This window comes from Protopterus annectens, chromosome 6.part1, assembly GCF_019279795.1.
Source record: "Protopterus annectens isolate FY-2018-M chromosome 6.part1, PAN1.0, whole genome shotgun sequence".
Classification (NCBI taxonomy): Eukaryota; Metazoa; Chordata; order Ceratodontiformes; family Protopteridae; genus Protopterus; species Protopterus annectens.
In genome coordinates, this window is record NC_056738.1 from 314690870 (window position 1) to 314709121 (window position 18252).

At 39.9% G+C, this 18252-nt stretch overlaps 1 protein-coding gene across 1 annotated transcript in view; it reads right to left on the reverse strand.

Moving 5' to 3' along the window:
* FERMT3 (FERM domain containing kindlin 3) overlaps positions 1–18252 on the reverse strand; it is a 577997-nt gene that overhangs the window by 25950 nt on the left and 533795 nt on the right. Inside the window, exon 14 of the mRNA XM_044075734.1 lies at positions 12357–12498. Within this exon, the coding sequence (XP_043931669.1) occupies positions 12357–12498 (142 nt within the window). The remainder of the gene's footprint in view (positions 1–12356; positions 12499–18252) is intronic.

The window sequence follows — 18252 nt, forward strand, 5'->3', positions numbered from 1 at the left end:
CGGGCCACCCTCCATCTGTGTAGCCACCAGGCTCCCCTAGGGGGCCCTCTTCTCATTCTCCCCTCAATGGCACATCCCTCTCTTCGGGTCATGCTTCTGTTGTCATACCTCCCTCCAGTTTCATACCACCTGCTTCCGCAAGGCTGGGCACGCATCATCTGTTGGCGGCCAACAACCGGAACGATCATCCTTCTAGAGACGCCAGGCGCGTCTTCTCCCCACTCTTGTAGCCCACTTTTCCCACCTCAGGACTGCGTCACCTTGCATCATATTCATGTCCCAGACACCTTGGTCAAGTGTCTTATAGGGGGAAACAACACCAAGGCGAAAGAGCAAAGCTCTTTGTCGAGTGCACTTCAGGACTTTCTTCTTTCTCATACAATTGCGATTCAATGCGGCAATTTGTCACTCCAACAAACTCATCAGCAAGCACAAGGGGAACAGGACTCAACCCTTAGTTGAGTCTCATGTCGACAAATTGAATCATTTTCTCATCCCTGGGATCTCACTTTCTGACAGCACTTGCTTCTCCCGTCCAACCTCCTAGCGGCTTCCTTCAAACTCCTCTTTTCCCCCCTGAGACGCATGGTGGCGGTGCTCCACCCTGGGGCGGAAGTATCCACCTGGCACTTTGGTCTCTTTGCCTCTGCCTTCTCAGTTCGCCCAGAAGCAGAAGTGTCAAGGATGCTCCTCTCTCTTCTCTAAAGGCTCCATCTCTTGCTCTTGCTCTCTCTCTGTCTGTCTCCTTCATCCTCCTTGATACTGCCTCCTTGTCCTCCCTCCATCTCCGGTCTTCTCTAGATCCTCTCCCTCGAACCTCTCCTGCCCTCCCTTCTTCCCTCTGACCGCCCAACTCCACTCACTTCTGACTCTCCTTGCTCCATGATTCACTTCACTGATCCTTTCACCCTTTCCTAGTTTCTCCACCCATCCATCCTCCTCACCTTCCTGGGTTCATCAAGCAAATGGAAGCGCTTTCTTGTGTAGCCTCAGCCTTCCTCTACAACCTTCACGGTTCCTCTTGGCTGCTTCAACGGGCTCCTTGCTTCCGTGCCAGAAACACATACCCCACAGTCTTTCACTTCTCTGGCGGTCAAGGCATCTAAATTCAAGAGTCCCACTAAACAGCAAACTATCCTCATCTCAAGTTTCTTCTTTGGGCCTTCTCATCTCAGGCCAGGCCTTAAGGCTTTCCCCTCTTTGGCCCTACCTCTCAAGGTATAAGTTCAACTGGCGCCTCCTTCTCAACCAACAACTGGTGGCAAATTCTCATCTGCTTGACAAACAAATTCAATTGGTAACATTTGCCAAAATTTCATCCTACTCTTACCCCCCTTTCCTCCTACTAACCTCCTTCTTGGGTATTTTCGCACCCAGTCCCTCCTAAAGACCAGCTCCCCTTCTCTCTTCCCCTTGTCAAACAAGGCAAATCGAGCTCCCGCAATTGTGGATCTTTTGTGCTTGTCTACATCATCAGCAGATCCATTAACCTCCTGTTTTCTTCCCTAAGTATGAAAACAAAGGTGAATATAAGCTACATTCACTAGATGTTCACAGGCAACTTAGGACAGCTGGTCATTGCAAAATTCAATTTGCAGCCTTCAATGCAGCAGCGCTTCATCGGATCTTGCATCTAGGGGTAGAGCATCCCTTCCATGATGGAGATTCAGGTAGCAATGAATATCCTACTTCAGATTTAGTTATGTACTCACCATCCCTGGCCTTTCAGTTTCCTGCATAGGAGGAGCTGAGAGCTGATCCATAACCCACAGGTTGCAGACAAATGAATACACCTACTCAGATGGAACGTTATGGTGAGTACATAACTTCTAATTCTTCTCTTATACTGTGTGTGACTTACTAATACTGGGAAGTGTGCAAATGAAATTCACTAAAAGAATTACAATGTACGTCATTCACTTATAGGACATGGTTATAATTATTTGAATTGTATTCAGTAAGTTACTGGTATTTGAAAAAGAAATGTGTGTCTGGCATACAGAGTTCTTCATGCTAATGAATTCAGGGCACTAATGAGTAGCAACACTCTAAACTAATATTCTGTCCAGGAAGGCAGTTTCACATTCAAGATAGGCAGGTTTATAGCTTCATCGAGGATGAAATTTATTTTACAATCTGTGCTCATACTCTGGAACAAGATGCCTTTAAACATTAGGCAGAATGATATACTGCATGTTTTTAAGAAATCACTTCAAACCTGAATAGGTCCTTTGGTCTGTTTTCTGAATTCAGAACCTGCATTTTAAATGGCCTATTTGACCAACATACTGTGTGCCCAAAACTGTGAAAATATTGGGAGGAACTGAAAAAGATTGCTGTGCTCATGTACACCTCACAGTAACCTTTTAAGCTCATAAATGATTACTAGGCCAACGACTCCTGGAGCCTTTTTAAGCCTAGCCTTGCTTCCCAAATGTATCTGGCAAGTTGATACTTTAGGGTTGTTCTATGAGATATATGGAAACTTGAGAATGGATTATCAATCATTTACAGGCTGCCAATCTCTATTAGAGACCTAGGTGCAGGACCAGGGTTGATTTCTCATTCCCTGTCCACTGGTCCCAAGTTGCGCTTCAGTTGTGTCAGGGAAGAGTTCTGCCTGACATGGATGGGAAGCCTTTTCCAGAGAAGGGGTAGCCTCTAAGACTCATACCTGTCCCTCCAGCATGTCATATTTATGTTGCAGGCAAGGTTTAGGTTTCTAGATCAGGTAATTCTGATTCTATTTCTTTTTCAAATGTGCCACAGGTTCATCAGAGTGGGGTCACCTCTCAGCAGCGTTTAGGATACTGTGTATTGAGACAGGGCTTTGAGGCAGTCTGTGTAGGACTTCCTGCTTATCCCTCTAGTCATTTTGTCAGGAACCTCTGTGGATGCTCCAGTTTTTGCATATTCCTGGTCATGTACTTACCAAAGAGAGCATTATATTAAATGACTGGTCTGTTGAGGGCTGAGTGCAGTGGAAAAATGATATCCTTGGGCCTAGATGTCCTACCTTCACTTGTAAGTTGCACAACATAGAATGATTTCTGTACCACAGTAGACACATGATGATCAAAGGCCAAGTTGCTGTCCACATGTGTTCCCAGATACTTGACCAATGGGTCTACCCCTAAGTAGACCAGTGTGGTAGTTTCCAGTGGTGGTAGCCTTCCCAAAGGATACTGTTATGCATTTCTTGGTGATGAATGTAGACCATAGCTCTGGCATCAGTTATTTGTCTTTGTCAGGCCTTCTTGAAGGGTATTTGCATTATTGTAGGATTCTATGACTGCACCCAGTTTACAGTCATCTGCAAACTTGGGTCAACCAGAGGCCCTTGATGTTGGCCTTGACCTCAGAGAAATAGATACCAAAAAGGATCAGCCCCAGCACTGAGATCTGAGGGCTGCATTAGTGTCTTATCTCTCTGTGAGGGCAGGCTCCCCTATCCTAACTAGATGGGTCCTATTTGTGAGCCAGCTGGCTATTCAGCTGGAGCAATAGGGATTTATACCTCTTTTTGTGAGTTTATTAACAATGTCCAAGTGATGTATTGTTTTAAAAGGTTATGCTAAATGAAGTTACGCAGTATTCACTATTCTTCCCCTTATCTATTGCTTTGATGACAAGTCCACCAGGTTGAGTAGACATCACCTGCCCTTGATGAAACCAAACTGGGCTGGATCCAGTGTCTGAAAATTTCCTATATCATTGTTTATTATTTCCATGATAATGCTTTCCATAGCCTTGCATATGAGACTAGTCAGAATTATGGGTCTGTAGTTAGCTGGGTGTGTAGATAGCTCACCATTGTGCAGAGGGATGATAGCTGCAGCCCTCTATTTACTTGACACAAAGCCTGTCTGGAGGCTGCAGTTAAATAGTAATTGTAGAGGCCCTGAGATGTCATGTTTCGTACTGTTAAAGAGGTACCCTTGGATATTATCAGGCCCCATTGCTGCAGCATTCTTGGCCTTGGAGACTGCATTGAGGACCTGTTCCCGAGGGGTGCCTAGTGGGGACAGAAAGATAAAATTGGTGCTAAAGCTGTCAGCCAGTAGATTTGCTGTATCTTTCAGATCAGTGTATGTGGTTCCATTTAAAGTTAGTTTTGCATATTGCCTTTGAGGTTGCGGACATAGCTGAAGAAGGCTTTGTGATTGTCCTTGGCCTGGGAAGCTATATTTACTTCAGGCATAGCTTTGGTAGACTTGATTAGCCCCAGTAAGTTGCTTGTTAAGATTAATGAGAGAATTCTTACATTGCTGTGCATTTCACTATGGTAATTTGGATGTGGAGAAGCTAAAGTAGTTCATACTGTTTCACAAGTCTTGAGCTGTGTTGTTTTTGATGAAAACTGAGACACCGCCACCTTTTTATTTCTTCTTGTGCAGTAACTGCTCTTAATGTATGGAAGATATTATAGCCCTGCACTGACAGGGTGTTTTCCACATCTCTAGACCATGTCTCAGTTACTGTACAGACTTCTACATTCTCCAGCGTGAGGAGAGTTTGTTGAGAGTGGAGTTTCTTATTTTGACTCCTGGCATTGAAAAGTAAAACCTTTAGATTTTCTTGGGGTGGTTTTGCCATGTCAGAAGGTTTAATGGTTGGCAATGCCTAAAAAAAGACACTGTAGGGATAGAGAAGGTTTTAGCCAACATTCAAAAGCCCGGAAGGGATAGGTACAAACCAGCCCTGGTAAAACAACATGACCTACTAACCATATCCTACCAAGGTGGCAAATACTGTATTCCCTTTGGATAACACTGAAATCAGAGCTAATTATTAAATTCAATTATTTTCTGTACATATTGTGACTTCACCCTTGGAGAAAGTAGAATGTTGTTCAGTACTAGGCTCATACCAGCCTGGGACACAGAGTCTGAGAACTCCATCATGTCTGTCTTCATATAGTCCAAGGAAGTATATTTCAGGACCTTTACACCCAAATGGACTATGACAGAGTCATACTGGTACTTGCAATTTAATGAACTTAGTGTGTGCGTGACCTGGCAGATCCTGTATTTCAAACACAGCTCTACCATAGTGATTTAGGATGAAGACGTGAAGATGTTTCTCCAGCTGTGCTAAATGTTAATGAAGCATTCTGGGAGGGATGCACCTATGCTAATTAGTCATGTGCTCTCCCCCAGAAGTAATTTATGTAGCCAGCAAATTTACAGAATCGCTTGGCTGCGTAAATTAACATGGACACTTATGTTAATGAGGTAAGTGCCAGGAGTTAAGCACAATAGTAGTGTTGGGTGTGTGTGTGTGTCTGTGAGTGTATGTGTCAGTGAGTGTATGCCTTTGAGGTCGCAGTAGGTGGGGGGTAAGTGACAGGATAGGTAGGTGTGTGTGTGTGTGTGTGTGTGTGTGTGTGTGTGTGTGTGTGTGTGTGTGTGTGTGTGTGTGTGTGTGTGTGTGTGTGTTTGTGCGTGCGTGCGTGCGTGTATAAATATGCATGAATGTGTGTGTTGAGGGTAGGGTGGGGGTTGGGTGCTGTTATACCTGCAGACTCCCCTAGACTAATGAGCAAATCCTGCAACATTGTTGGGCGGGATACGAGGCACCAGAGATAACTCTTTTAAGATCATGCCTTGTGCACTCTAAACAAAGACATGGGTCATAGGGGAGACACTATACACTGATGATAGCTCTTAACATTGTGCCTTAATGGCATTTAACAAAGATATCCAGTGATACTCAACACAGCATGCCATAAAGCCACTTAAAGATGAAGTACATAGGGAAACTACTAGACACTATGGACATTCAGCATTCTTTGCATTAAAGGCACCTACAGAATAAAGTTAGAAAGACAACATCATGGGTTTGGGGGGACAGCAGACAACAGGGATACTCTATATAGCTTGCCCTGAAGACACTAAAAAGGATTGTCCCTCCACATCAAACAGAGGCTGTTAGTCCTCCAGCCACCAACAGATACCAGAGATACTTCTAAATATTACCTAAGTGTTTATGTAAAGTATATGTAACTGTGATGTGACTAACTGGAGCCAAAACTGGGGACATTGTAGTTAGCTTTAAAAGACTCAGTATGGATATGACAGTCACTGATCTCGTTCACATGGGATAATCTGTCAATTTCATATGCACTATGATATGGTGGGGCTTTCAAAAATCTTCTCAAGCACAATAAAATATTCCATCACCTCACATAGCACCTGATTTTTAAGAGAAAATCATAGTATTCATTCATTCAGAGCTTAAAGGCATGGTGCCAAAATCAAGGGTTTCAGTCCTGTCATCCTAGAAGCAGCTTGGAGGGAAACTTGCAGACAGTGAGCCTGGTTTATGTTAAATGTCTGCAGCTTTTCCTAGGCGGGAATTATAGATAGTGAACCAGAAAATGTCATTTTCTTTATCGTCTTTTATAGATTTCCATAAATTTTAATCCAAAAGAAGCTGAAAGAAGACTCACAAAAAATATTTATTTATTGTTATTTGTTTACTGGTAAAGTCTGATTGAGTAAAAAATATCCATTTTCAATAGAGGCCCGGGGAGGAAAAGCAGTAGTATAGATGTAAATGAAAAGTATATATATATATATATATATATATATATATATATCTATATATATATATATATATATGTGTGTGTGTGTGTGTGTGTATACACACACACACACCTATACAATTTCACAGTAGAATACATAGGATACAAAAAAAGCATGCGGAGATACCGGCAATGTAATAAAAAATTTTAAAATAATTAGTATATACAGTAGTATAAAATATACATATGCAGTAGTAGTAGAAATATTATCTATTATGCTGCAATAGAAAAATAAGGAAATAAAAAATATAAAAAAAAATACAAGTCATCCCTAAGAATGGGAAGATGGCAGATGTTGAAAGAGTATGATGAGCAGTTAGTAAGAATGTGAAATACTTGCTGATGTTGGTGAGTTGTGTGGGCACAGCCATGAGTTAATGAGAATTTCTTTGATAGAGATTGAATTTGGGATGGAGTTCCACAGTTTGGCTATGCAGTGTGAGTACAGATTTTGTACCATTCTTTCTATGTTTACAGATTTCAAGCAGGTTTTTGTCTTAAGAATGCAGAGGGCAATTTGGGTGTTAGTGTTGAAGTACTGAGGAGAAAAAAGGGCAGGTGGGGGGTTATGTAATATTTTATGGGTTAGAAGAAGTTGTGTGTGGGATAAATGATGTAGGAGTTCTAATCATTTGAGAGCACATAACGCAGAACAATGATGAGCTTTATGTGGCAGGTTAGCTGAAAAATCTATTAAAGCATTGCTCCAGTTGTGATGTAAGAGAGATCAGGATGTTAGTCAAAATAGATGAGTCACAGAGAAGATAGGGTAAAAGATAAGCGTTAGCTTGAGTGAATCTACTTGAAGGACTAAGGATTTATTTTACTCTGTATAGCAGATCTAGCTTTTGTTGATTTTTTTATACAAGTGTAGATCAGAGTTCAAGTTGTCATCTGTGTTGACTCCAAGCAATTTAGTATGGGTAGTTACTTCGATAGGTGTATTGTTTAGAAAAGTAATGTGGGAGTTTACTTTTTTTCTTAATTGAGCTCCAGAATTTCTTTGGATTTTTTTGTGATTATCTCGTGGATCTGTGTAATTTTTTCCCCATCTTGTTAAATTTACTTCGTGGTAAGTTTATGCAACTTTTTGTTTAGATGTAAGGTTTTATTTATTTTTTATTTATTTTTTGCCGTTATTTCCATGCTTTGTCACATTTTTGCATGAGAATTCTAGCTGGATGAGTCAGCCAGGAGGGTTGCGTAGTTTTTACTCTTATTATTTCTGGTAGTGACAGGGGTATTTAAAGTATTCATGAATATAATAAATTTGTTAATGGTTTCATCTAGTGATAGGTTTTGAGCTGATACCAGTTAAAGGATGTTACTAAATTATTGAGTGTCTGGATGAAAGTTTGAAAGCATTTGGGTAGTTCTATATTGATGTTTTTTTTAGATGGTTGGGGATTTCTCTATTGCAAATATAGGGTGATAGTCACTAAGGGATTCAGGTAGTACCCCTGAGTTAGCATACTTGGTGTCAGGGACAAGTATCCCATTGAGGACAGAATTTTTATGATTTGATTTGTTGAATCAAGTACATGAAGAGATTAGCTGCCTGAACCTACACGTGTTAAGACTAGTAATTGGGGGGTTAGATGTCACAGATAACTGGTCAATGTTAACGTTGCCTAAGATCAGACGCAAAGCTACCAGTACCCTGTGTCAGTATCAAAAACCAGTGCTGCACTTCTTCAACTCATTCATGAGCTTATTGCAGTTAGATCCAACCTACCACACTGAGTTTTCCACTGAAGAGCAAAAAAAAAAAAACTTTACTGTAATAAGCTGATGGTTAGATCCATGCCCCCCCAGATCTCCCATTGAAGAGCAAAAAAAAAAACACTTTACATTGAAGCCATCAGCTTATTTCAGTTAGATTCACACACTTCTTTTAAACTGCAGCAAACTGCTTGCCATAAATGTAGCAAGTAGTGTCTACAGTTTATACTCTGCCTGTAAGAGGCACTATAGAGCTCAGGTTTTAGTTAAAAAAAAAATTAAGTAAATTCTTTGAAACTGTAGCAAACTGCTACAGTTTCAAACCTCTCAACCTCTTAGAGCAAGAAATCTGGACAAAGCCATCAATAATGGGGGACAAAGGCACAAAACTAAGGACAATTTTAATTATTGCTCTTACAAACTTAGAAAATTGATAACACGACATTTTTTTTATTAGCATTAATTTTATGAAGGGTATGAAGTCTGAAACTCAAATGTCTGTCATTATTTTCTGACTTCAACCTTCAATGATTTGCCAGAAAAACACAGTTTTATGAAAAATGGACTCAAATTATGATGCAAAAATTTGTAAAGGTGAGACGTATGTATAGTTTGTTTTTTTTTCTGTTTAGAACACACACGGAGTGCTATACTGCTCAGGTTTGACTACAAATGCAATACTGGCTTTTAAAAGCCAGTATTACATTAAAGAGAGACCCATATCTGCTGATCATGGCTTAGGAAGTTGCCCCTCTTGCCCCTCATTAGCTATGCTACTGTCCAAGACACTGGTTTCAATAGTAACATTTGTAGATACAAAGCATTTCTTTAAATAAGCTATTATTATTACCTGGTGCTTTGTAGAGGGCAAGAATTCTTAGCTACTTATGTTTATTAACAGTGAAAAGAGAGATGCCAACCTTTCAAAATGCAGAATTTAGTATGTTAGTTTTGAGGGGTGAGAAAGACTATTCTTGCTTGTAATTGCAATGCTTCCTCTTTTCTTTGTAGTTTGTCACATGAAATTATATTGTAACCAGGAAATCTTTTATAGGTTCATAGGTTGGTACTAGGCTATCAGCCCTAGGGCCTATACAAGCCTAGCCATAACAATTCCCTGGCTATTTCTTCCCACACTATTTACTTCCCTGGACCCCTGTCTAGCAGGGCGACTGACTGGGTGAATTTCCTTTCTCCCATCCAATCGTCAGGGTTCCTTTTGAAGAGGGCCAAAGAGGCACTCTGCTTGACATGTATGGACAATCTATTCCAGAATCTGGGGAGTCTCTGAGTCAGGAACCTATCCCTCCAGCATGTTTTGTTTATTGTGATGACAAGGTTTTGATCCCTGGAGCATGTGGCTCTGAGGGATTGGGATTTCTTTAAGTGTAGCATGTCCAACAGCTCTGGGTTTGACATGACCTTGTATGTTAAGCAGAGATCGCCACTGAATAGACGATATGCGACAGAGTATAGCTGGAGTTTTTTAAGCGGTCAGCGTAGGGCATCTGTTTTAGGCCTGTGATTCTTTTAGTGACATATTTCTGCTGCCTTTCCAGTTGTTGCAGATGTCTTGAGAGGTACATACCAAATGGGACGTTGTATTCTATAATGGGTCTAATGAGGGATGAGTACAGTGGGACAATGACCTCCTTTTTTCTGGATGAAAAGCCTTTAGTGATGAGGTGTGCCACATAGAAGGATTTCCGGACTGTTGTGACAATGTGGTTATATGAGGTTTTAGCCATGTTTATGTAATGACCATAATATCTTGTGAGTAACGAGTGAGTAAAAACAAAGGTAAAGATAGCATTCACTGCTCAGTGCAAGCATACTTTATTAAGTGGGCAGTCTTGATGTACTTTTTTCTGATTGGTGGACCTCAGAATCCGCACTATAATGGAAACCTAGCTAAAAGATAGAAAAAGTGTACTATAAATTCCAGGGTTTACCTCTTCTGTTGCTGCAGGGCCAGCATGACACATGGCACTGTCTTTTTTTTTAATTTATTCTTTTGTTGACCAATTTAATCCCACTAGGCTAGATGCTTGTTTTCAGTGGAAACCCAAGTTGGTATTTATACTTAGGGGAAATGGGAACATATTCTACTATTTTTTTTATAGGTACCATGGGGTCTTTTACATCCACAAGAGCTCCTACCACCTCAAGCAAATGGCACCTTGCTTTAGCATGTCATCAAAAGGACAGCACACTCAGGAGTTTAGCACCCACCTTATGCTGCATTGTAGTATCAGCAATAAATCTACCTGGTGTGGGAGTGGAACCCATAGTCTTCTGCACCAAAGGCAAGTATGCTACCAGTTGCACCACTGACACTGTGATATTTTCAGTATCTTAATATTTCTAAGGTGTCGTGCCTTCTGTGGAAGGTTGGGCGCCGGGCTGGCAACTCAACACTGTAAAACTCCACTGCCAATCATGAGCGGACAGGTGATCTGCTGTGGCGACCCCTAACTGGGAAAAGCCGCAAGAAGAAGAAGAAGATGTATTTCTAAGGTGTCACCTAACAAAACTTTTACATATATAATCTCAACACTCAATGCTTGGACATTATCTTAAGAGAGTACTAAATGCAATCGCTGTCAGTTATTGAAATGTATAACTTGCTAAATTTCAAGAATTAATGACTCATGCAAAATGTCAGTTTTCCAAATAACTACTGAGTAAATTACTACAGAACCAGTATGTATGCTCAGATAGTAATGGATTTTGTCAGTCTGAATAATCTGACACAAATGGTGCAAAGTCGATGAAGAGGCAACAGCATATTATATATTATACTGCCAGAAATGAGGTTCTTCCTTCTCCCTCCCCATTGTCATCCCTTCTTTAATTCAATATCTTCAAGTTAACAGGAACCAAGTTGATTAACAATTAATCTACTTTTGTAGTGGTGGCACAGCGGTGTAGCAGGCAACATGGTTACTTCACAGCAAGAGGTTCTCCAGTTTGATTCTTGATTGGGGTGCCCTCTGTTTGGAGTCTGTATGTCCTCCCATTGTTTGTTTGGGTTTTCTCTGGGTGCTCTGGTTCCTTTCTACATTCCAAAGGCATGCAGCAGGTGGATTGGTCACACTAATTTAGCCATGGATATGTTTGTGAATGCATGTGCGTGTTACAGAAGAACAGCTATGCCAGGGCTAGTCACCCAGTTGTCAGATCCTTGGCTGTAGATGATGATCATTGTTGATGTGTTACCCCAACCCCATGTGCAAAAATGGGGAAAAAAGGGATTGTAGATGGATGGATGGATGGAGACTTTCTTTAGTTGTTCCTTAAAAAACCTTCAAAACTGACAACATTTTTACGTACTGTCACAGCACAGGTTTTACAAAGCAGTGCTTGAGGGATTTCTGCAATATGTTTGTACCCACTTCCATAATTGCTGATTGGCACCTTACATTACATCAGAAGATTTTCTTATTTATTACAGCACAGCTTTGAAGATGCTTTCTCCCCATTTACTAATTTTCTTCCAGCAGAGACAACAATCTGTGTTAACCAGTTAATAGAAATGCCTGTGTATATGATTTTAAATTTTACTTTCTGTTTTTAACTCCTACAAAGGGAGTCTTGCAAGATGCATTGTTACCAAAATGTTAGATGAACACTAAGTAAAACAGAAATTAGTTTGATAACTACTTGGTGTAGCAGACTGAAAAGGAGTGCTAAGTCAGTCAAGGTACAGTTTGCTTACACTTCATTATCTCTATATACTTTTGGGGCAATTGAGAATAAAAACATTCTACACGTCAAGTATTTTTTTTTTGTTTTTACAAATGTTAGGCAAGCATTATTTTGTCTAAAGATCTAGACTCATTACTTAATGGTTATAAGAACAGAGAGTGGAATTGTATTATACAAGTACCCATGAAGTGTAGTATACAGCTGGATGTATTGTACTGTTTGTAATGAAAATATGTCAGCTCCTGTACCAGATATACATGAAATATGTTATGAGTAATACAATATAATGTAAATATATGTTTAGCAAAAATAAACAGTCTGAAAATTCTGCATAACTTACTTGCTGGATGTCCCAGTTGACATTCCACTGTCGCATGTTATTATATCTCCATGTTTTCACTACATCACCCACACTGAGATCAATTCGGACCATCCTGTTATTGGCAATTCCCAGAATTTCATCTTTTCTGCAGCCCTTGAACCTAAACAGTAATTTTGGCCAGTTAATAAATAATTGAGTAACATTTGTTAAACATTACAGATACAGGCTGCAGTCCTTCTGTTTATGAAGTCCAGTTTTTGAACCAAATATCTGCAGATAACACAGTAGCTGTATACATTAATTTTCTAAAAAGAATACAACACATGAGCCAGAAGCTGTAGTTGACTCACTTTTCCTTCTGTGTTTAATTCATTAAATGACTGATTTTATAGCCACCTAAGCCAAAAGACTTTCGGCTTTTCCTGGTTAGTGGTCGCCACAGCGGAACTCCAGTCTGCTCATGATTGGCAGTGGATTTTTACGGTGCCGAGTTGCCAGCCTGACACCCAACCTTCAACGAAGGCATGCCCATTCACGCTCACACCTACCTGCATGTCTTTAACGTCACTCGACCGTAGGGAGGACATGCAGACTCCACACAGAAGGCACTTCAGCTGAGAATCGAACAGAAGAATCTCTTGCTGTGAGGCGACAACGCTAACTGCTGCACTACCGCGGCTATAAGCTTAAAAACAGTAAAATACAATATTCATTGCTCTGTTCTCTATAATTCTAACTTTTAGGTTACTGTTATGCTGTATGATACTTATTTGCTACCTGAGTTAGTAGGTTTAAAGTTTCAGAGGGAAAAAAAAATATGTTTAAAATTAAATAAAATTACTTTCATTGTTTATGCAATAACAAATGCAGAGTTGGATATCCTAACTTGTCATTTTATGGAAAGTGTTGCTTATCAGCAGTTTTACTGGCATATTTCATGTCATCTGTAGATTATATGACACTATTCACTTTATCTGCACATTGCTGTCTGTTCTGCCTCCAGCTTCATTGTTTTCTGAATATTGTGCATATTTTATTTTAGAAATAAACACACCCAAACATTCTCCACTGCTCACCTTAATAATTTATGACAGTAAAGATTACTCTTGGATTTTCATGTCCTACTTAGCATACAACACAAGTCTGACAGTTACATATGTGTCTCCTTCAGAGTTTTATAAGGTTCTGTTGAAACACTGGAATTGCTGCTTTTTATTCTTGTAAGTATTCTACTGGTTAGGGGTACATATGCATGTGTGTGTGTGTGTATATATATATATATATATATATATATATATATAGAGAGAGAGAGAGAGAGAGAGAGAGAGCTTGGTCTCTATAGAATTAAATGCTTGAAGAGTAGGACTTGTACCACCCCTAAGGAATGTGTTTGACTTCTGTACTTGTAATTTGAAGCTGTCTGTGTAGTATCTGTTATAATACAATGACTGGACATTAACATTCAAAAACGTACATGCTGATTGGTCAGCCCAACCAGCATACCCATTGTAAAACCCAGCATATACCAGTAGAAAAAAGTCCGGTTGCCCAGACTTTCTTCTCTTAATATATGGTACAGCTTTCCAGGTCGAGAAATACAAAATTTGAAATCTGGACAGTTTAGAGGTGCAAGAGAGACAGGGCAGAAATACAAGTAAAATCAGATACTTTATGCAAAACTAAAGAAATGTACCTGATTTTCTTTGTATTTCTGCCCTGTCTCTCTCATGCTTTCGTACTGTCCAAATTTCAAAATTTTTTTTTTAGAATAAAGAAAGAAAGAAAGAAAGAAGCAATGGAGATCTTTCTTTCTCTGTTCCTTCCTTTCCAAAGCACTGATGCACTGCTTAAGCATGGGAATGCAGGTCCCATATGCATGCACAGCACATCAAAAAAGCTGCAGGATACTCAAAGAAAGTAGAAAAACACCATGGAGGTATTATACAAAGACATTATTAACCCTCATGATTAAACCACCCCATCCATGGCTAAATCTTCAATCTACCACACCCAGTCATTGGTTATTGCTATAATGCCCAAGTTTCAAGTGAGCAGGCAATAGCACCTAGCAACATTAGACCAAGTAGACTGCTCTGTAAATGTATGCTGCTTAAGAACAACAGATTAAATTTAAAAAAAATGGTGCATGTGAAAAAGACTGTAAAAATTAAACTAAATGGCATAGTACTAGAGCAGAACTAGGAAAGATCTGTAATTTAGGATGGGAGATGAGAGATGGAAAAGTTGAAGAGTCAAACGGGACAATGAGGCATGTAAATGATTAGCTAATGAGTTGTATGTGATATTTAGCAAATTAGCTGATTTGTAATTTGTTTTATTTTATTAGCTACATTTATACTGTTGGGTAGATCCATTTACACGAGGCACAAGGAGAAAAGCTTCACAAACAGTGCATGGTCTTTTATATAAAACAGACATATATTTTATAAGATTGTTGTAAAGTAATCAATATATCAATGGCTAAGATAACAAATATGTTCTTAACATATCAGGTAATCTATGAGAGGATCTTCCTTAATGGGTCACACTCTTGTGCTGTTCCTTTCCACCAATCAGATTTCAGCATATTTTGGGAAGTTTTATTGCTAAGGAACGGTTATGCAGCCTTTATGATGCATGGCATAATGCAACCTGTTAATTACATATGGCTGTTCACCTTCTGTACTCACCAGTTTAGGCCCTAACCACGCAAACATTTTCTTGAGAATCAAGACATAGCAATAAAGATTTAGCATCCCTTTTACTAGCAAGTGATATACTGCTATAGTTGTATATTAGAAGCAAACATACCCAAACATTCTCCACTACTAACCTTAACAATTTATGACTGTAAAGGTTATGCTTGAATCTTCTATTTACACATCCCAGTTAGCATACAACACAATTCTGAAGGTTACACAAGTGTCTTTCTCAGGGTTTTATAAGGTACTGTTGAAAAACTGAAATTATTGCCTTCTGTTCTTTTATGTATTCTTCAGCTAGCTAAAATTATAGCAGCCAAGAGCTATCAGCGTGCAAAAAAGTAACAGGATAGTAACCTGAACCCAGAAGGGAAGATCCTGCCATAAATTAATTGACAGAAAGAATAGGCATGATGTGTGTAAATGTAACAGCAGGGACCCTTATTAGTAGTTCAGTGGTAGGGTTCAGATACCAGGATATAACATAACAGATGTTAGTAGTACCAGTGGTAGGGTTCAGACACCAGGATATAAGATGACAGATGTTAGTAGTTCAGTGGTAGGGTTCAGACACCAAGATAGATGACAGATGTTAGTAGTTCAGTGGTAGGGTTCAGACACCAAGATAGATGACAGATGTTAGTAGTTCAGTGGTAGGGTTCAGACACTAGAATATAAGATGACAGCTGTTAGTAGTTCCAGTGGTAGGGTTCAGACACCTGGATATAAGATGACAGATGTTAGTAGTTCCAGTAGTAGGGTTCAGACACCTGGATATAAGATGACAGATGTTAGTAGTTCCAGTAGTAGGGTTCAGACACCATGATATAAGATGACAGATGAGCATATCAGAATGAAGCTCAGAAATCTAGTCCCTTGACTACACCATTGCCAACAGAAGCCCAAATGTCAGAATCAAGGTCGGGATAATAGATGAAGGAGGGGAAAATGCAAACCAGTGGTCAAGGGACCAATATCTGCAAACCAACATTTGAAAGTAAGCATAAAACCAGATACTCCTGGATTAAAGCACGCTTTGACGACAGCAAAGGCCAATGCACAGTGCTACTCAGTGTCAACAGAGAACACGGTTGTTAAATTCCTCCCACAAGTCAAGGATATGGTCTACTGAGCCATCTAATCAAAAGAGTTGACTACTTCAGGGAGCACCTCTGGAGAATGAAGGTCTTTTTCTCTGTCTGCCCCCATCAATGTTTAAGTCCCCTCCCCCCATGTGGCTTCTGTTTCCAAAAAGAAAACAACAGCACATAGGAGAAAAGACTAATCCAAGCACAAAATTAAATCTACCTTTTAAGCAGAATAACAACCAAGACAGGGAGAACTTGGCCCCAGAAAGGGATCAAATGAGGTTGCCATACGTATAGGCCTGAAGCTCTGCAATTCTTTTCACAGGGACAGAGCTACTACAAGGAGACTTTAGCCCATGGAGAATGTGCAAGCACCCTAGTGTATAGTAAGTCTGTCAAACATAAGGTCCAAGTTCCCACAAAGGGGAGGGGTTTTTTTGAGTGGAACACAGAAGCCACAATCCTAAAAGAACTGCTAGATCAACCAGACTTAGAGCTTAATCTTACACTCCACCAGAAACATTAAAAGATGACTGCTAATAAACTTAAGTTACTACAAAGCTTCCTATTGGGCCTGTTAAGTGGAAACAGTTCTCAATTTGGACAGTGTGATACCTTGAAGGACTCAGGTCTGTCAGTTGAAGGTGTTCTTTATGATTTAGATACCTATATTTCTGGGTCTCAGTTTTTTCCATAACTAATGTCCTTTGCAATACTAGTTGCTGGTGCTGTCAAGAGATGCAAGTCACAGGCCTGTGATAGAACCAGCTGTTATTTAGGTTATGTGAACATCTCTTGCTGAGACCAGAGGATTTTTCTGTACTGCCACAAATCTAAAATCCAAAATTCACTTCTTACTCAACCACAAAAATTGCCTAGAATGAGCTTTATCTTCACACAACTCTTCTGTGTTATCAATAAGAGAAGCAAGGAAAAGTAAATGAGTACCCCAAGCTGCATGATGGAGAATAAGATCACCTCAGACCCCCAATTTCTGTACATGCTGCTCTAAGCAAAAGAAGGAAAGAGGCAGTCTTCGGAGAGCTACACCCATACAGATTCAGTCAAGACATAGTCTGTGAAGGTGCAACTGTAGGTGAGAATTTGGGGGTGAGTTATTGTCACTGCCAACATGCTTATTTCTACAGAAATATAAAGTAATGAGAGGAAAGCCTGTCATCATTGCCAGGCATCAGCTGAGCATTTACTCCTTGGAGGGAGTAAGGCCTCCTGCCCCTTGCTTAACACAATACAACATTACAGATTAGGAGCTGAACCAAACTGGGGATGTCTGGAGGAAGATAAACTCCATGCTCAAATAGGCAGGAGCCCTGACTTAGCTCTATTTGATCAACAGCAGGCAGCAATGGAGATAGGAGTTAGTGTCACACAAAGGAAGTGAGGCCTATGCAGACTACTGCTTGAGAGGAAGCACCCATCATCATTTATAAAACAAAAATACAGAAAGGAAAGGCCCATCCACCAGTCTTCATGACAGAGAACCAGTACTAGGAGAAAGCCCAAAATATGTGATGGGTCTGCTACCATGACTACTCCTAGTCCCTAACAAAACCATGTCTTTAGGTTGGCACAGCACCATGATGAATGTGTCTGTATTTCTTGCCCATGACTGTATTCATGTCTGAAATTGGACCCTTACTGTATCACAGACATCCTGTCAAGTGAAATTCTGCTAGGCCGTCTCAAAGGGCAGGGGCAGCCAACAATGGTATGAACCACTTTTGCAAAAAGGGGTTGAGGATGGATGCATTAACTCCTTAACAAGTGATGAACTTTCAAATGAGTGTACTTAAGTCTCTGATTGTTTTTTTTTTTTTTTTGGCTTTTTTAGTTTGCTTACAAAAGCCTGTTTCTCCAAAATGGTTGAATATTTTTCTGTACATTTGCAGGGAATATTATTGGTACAATTGTCTATCAAATACTCAGACTGGGCTGTTGCCATCAAAGATAAAGAATAAAGGAGCAGCAGCATCTTACATTGTAACAAAAAAATGTACATCATTTCTGCATCTCAGCATATACAAAGAATAAAAAGATCAGTTTTGTACAAATGCACATATTATTTTAAGGTCTGATATCACACAAACTTTATGTATGTATGTT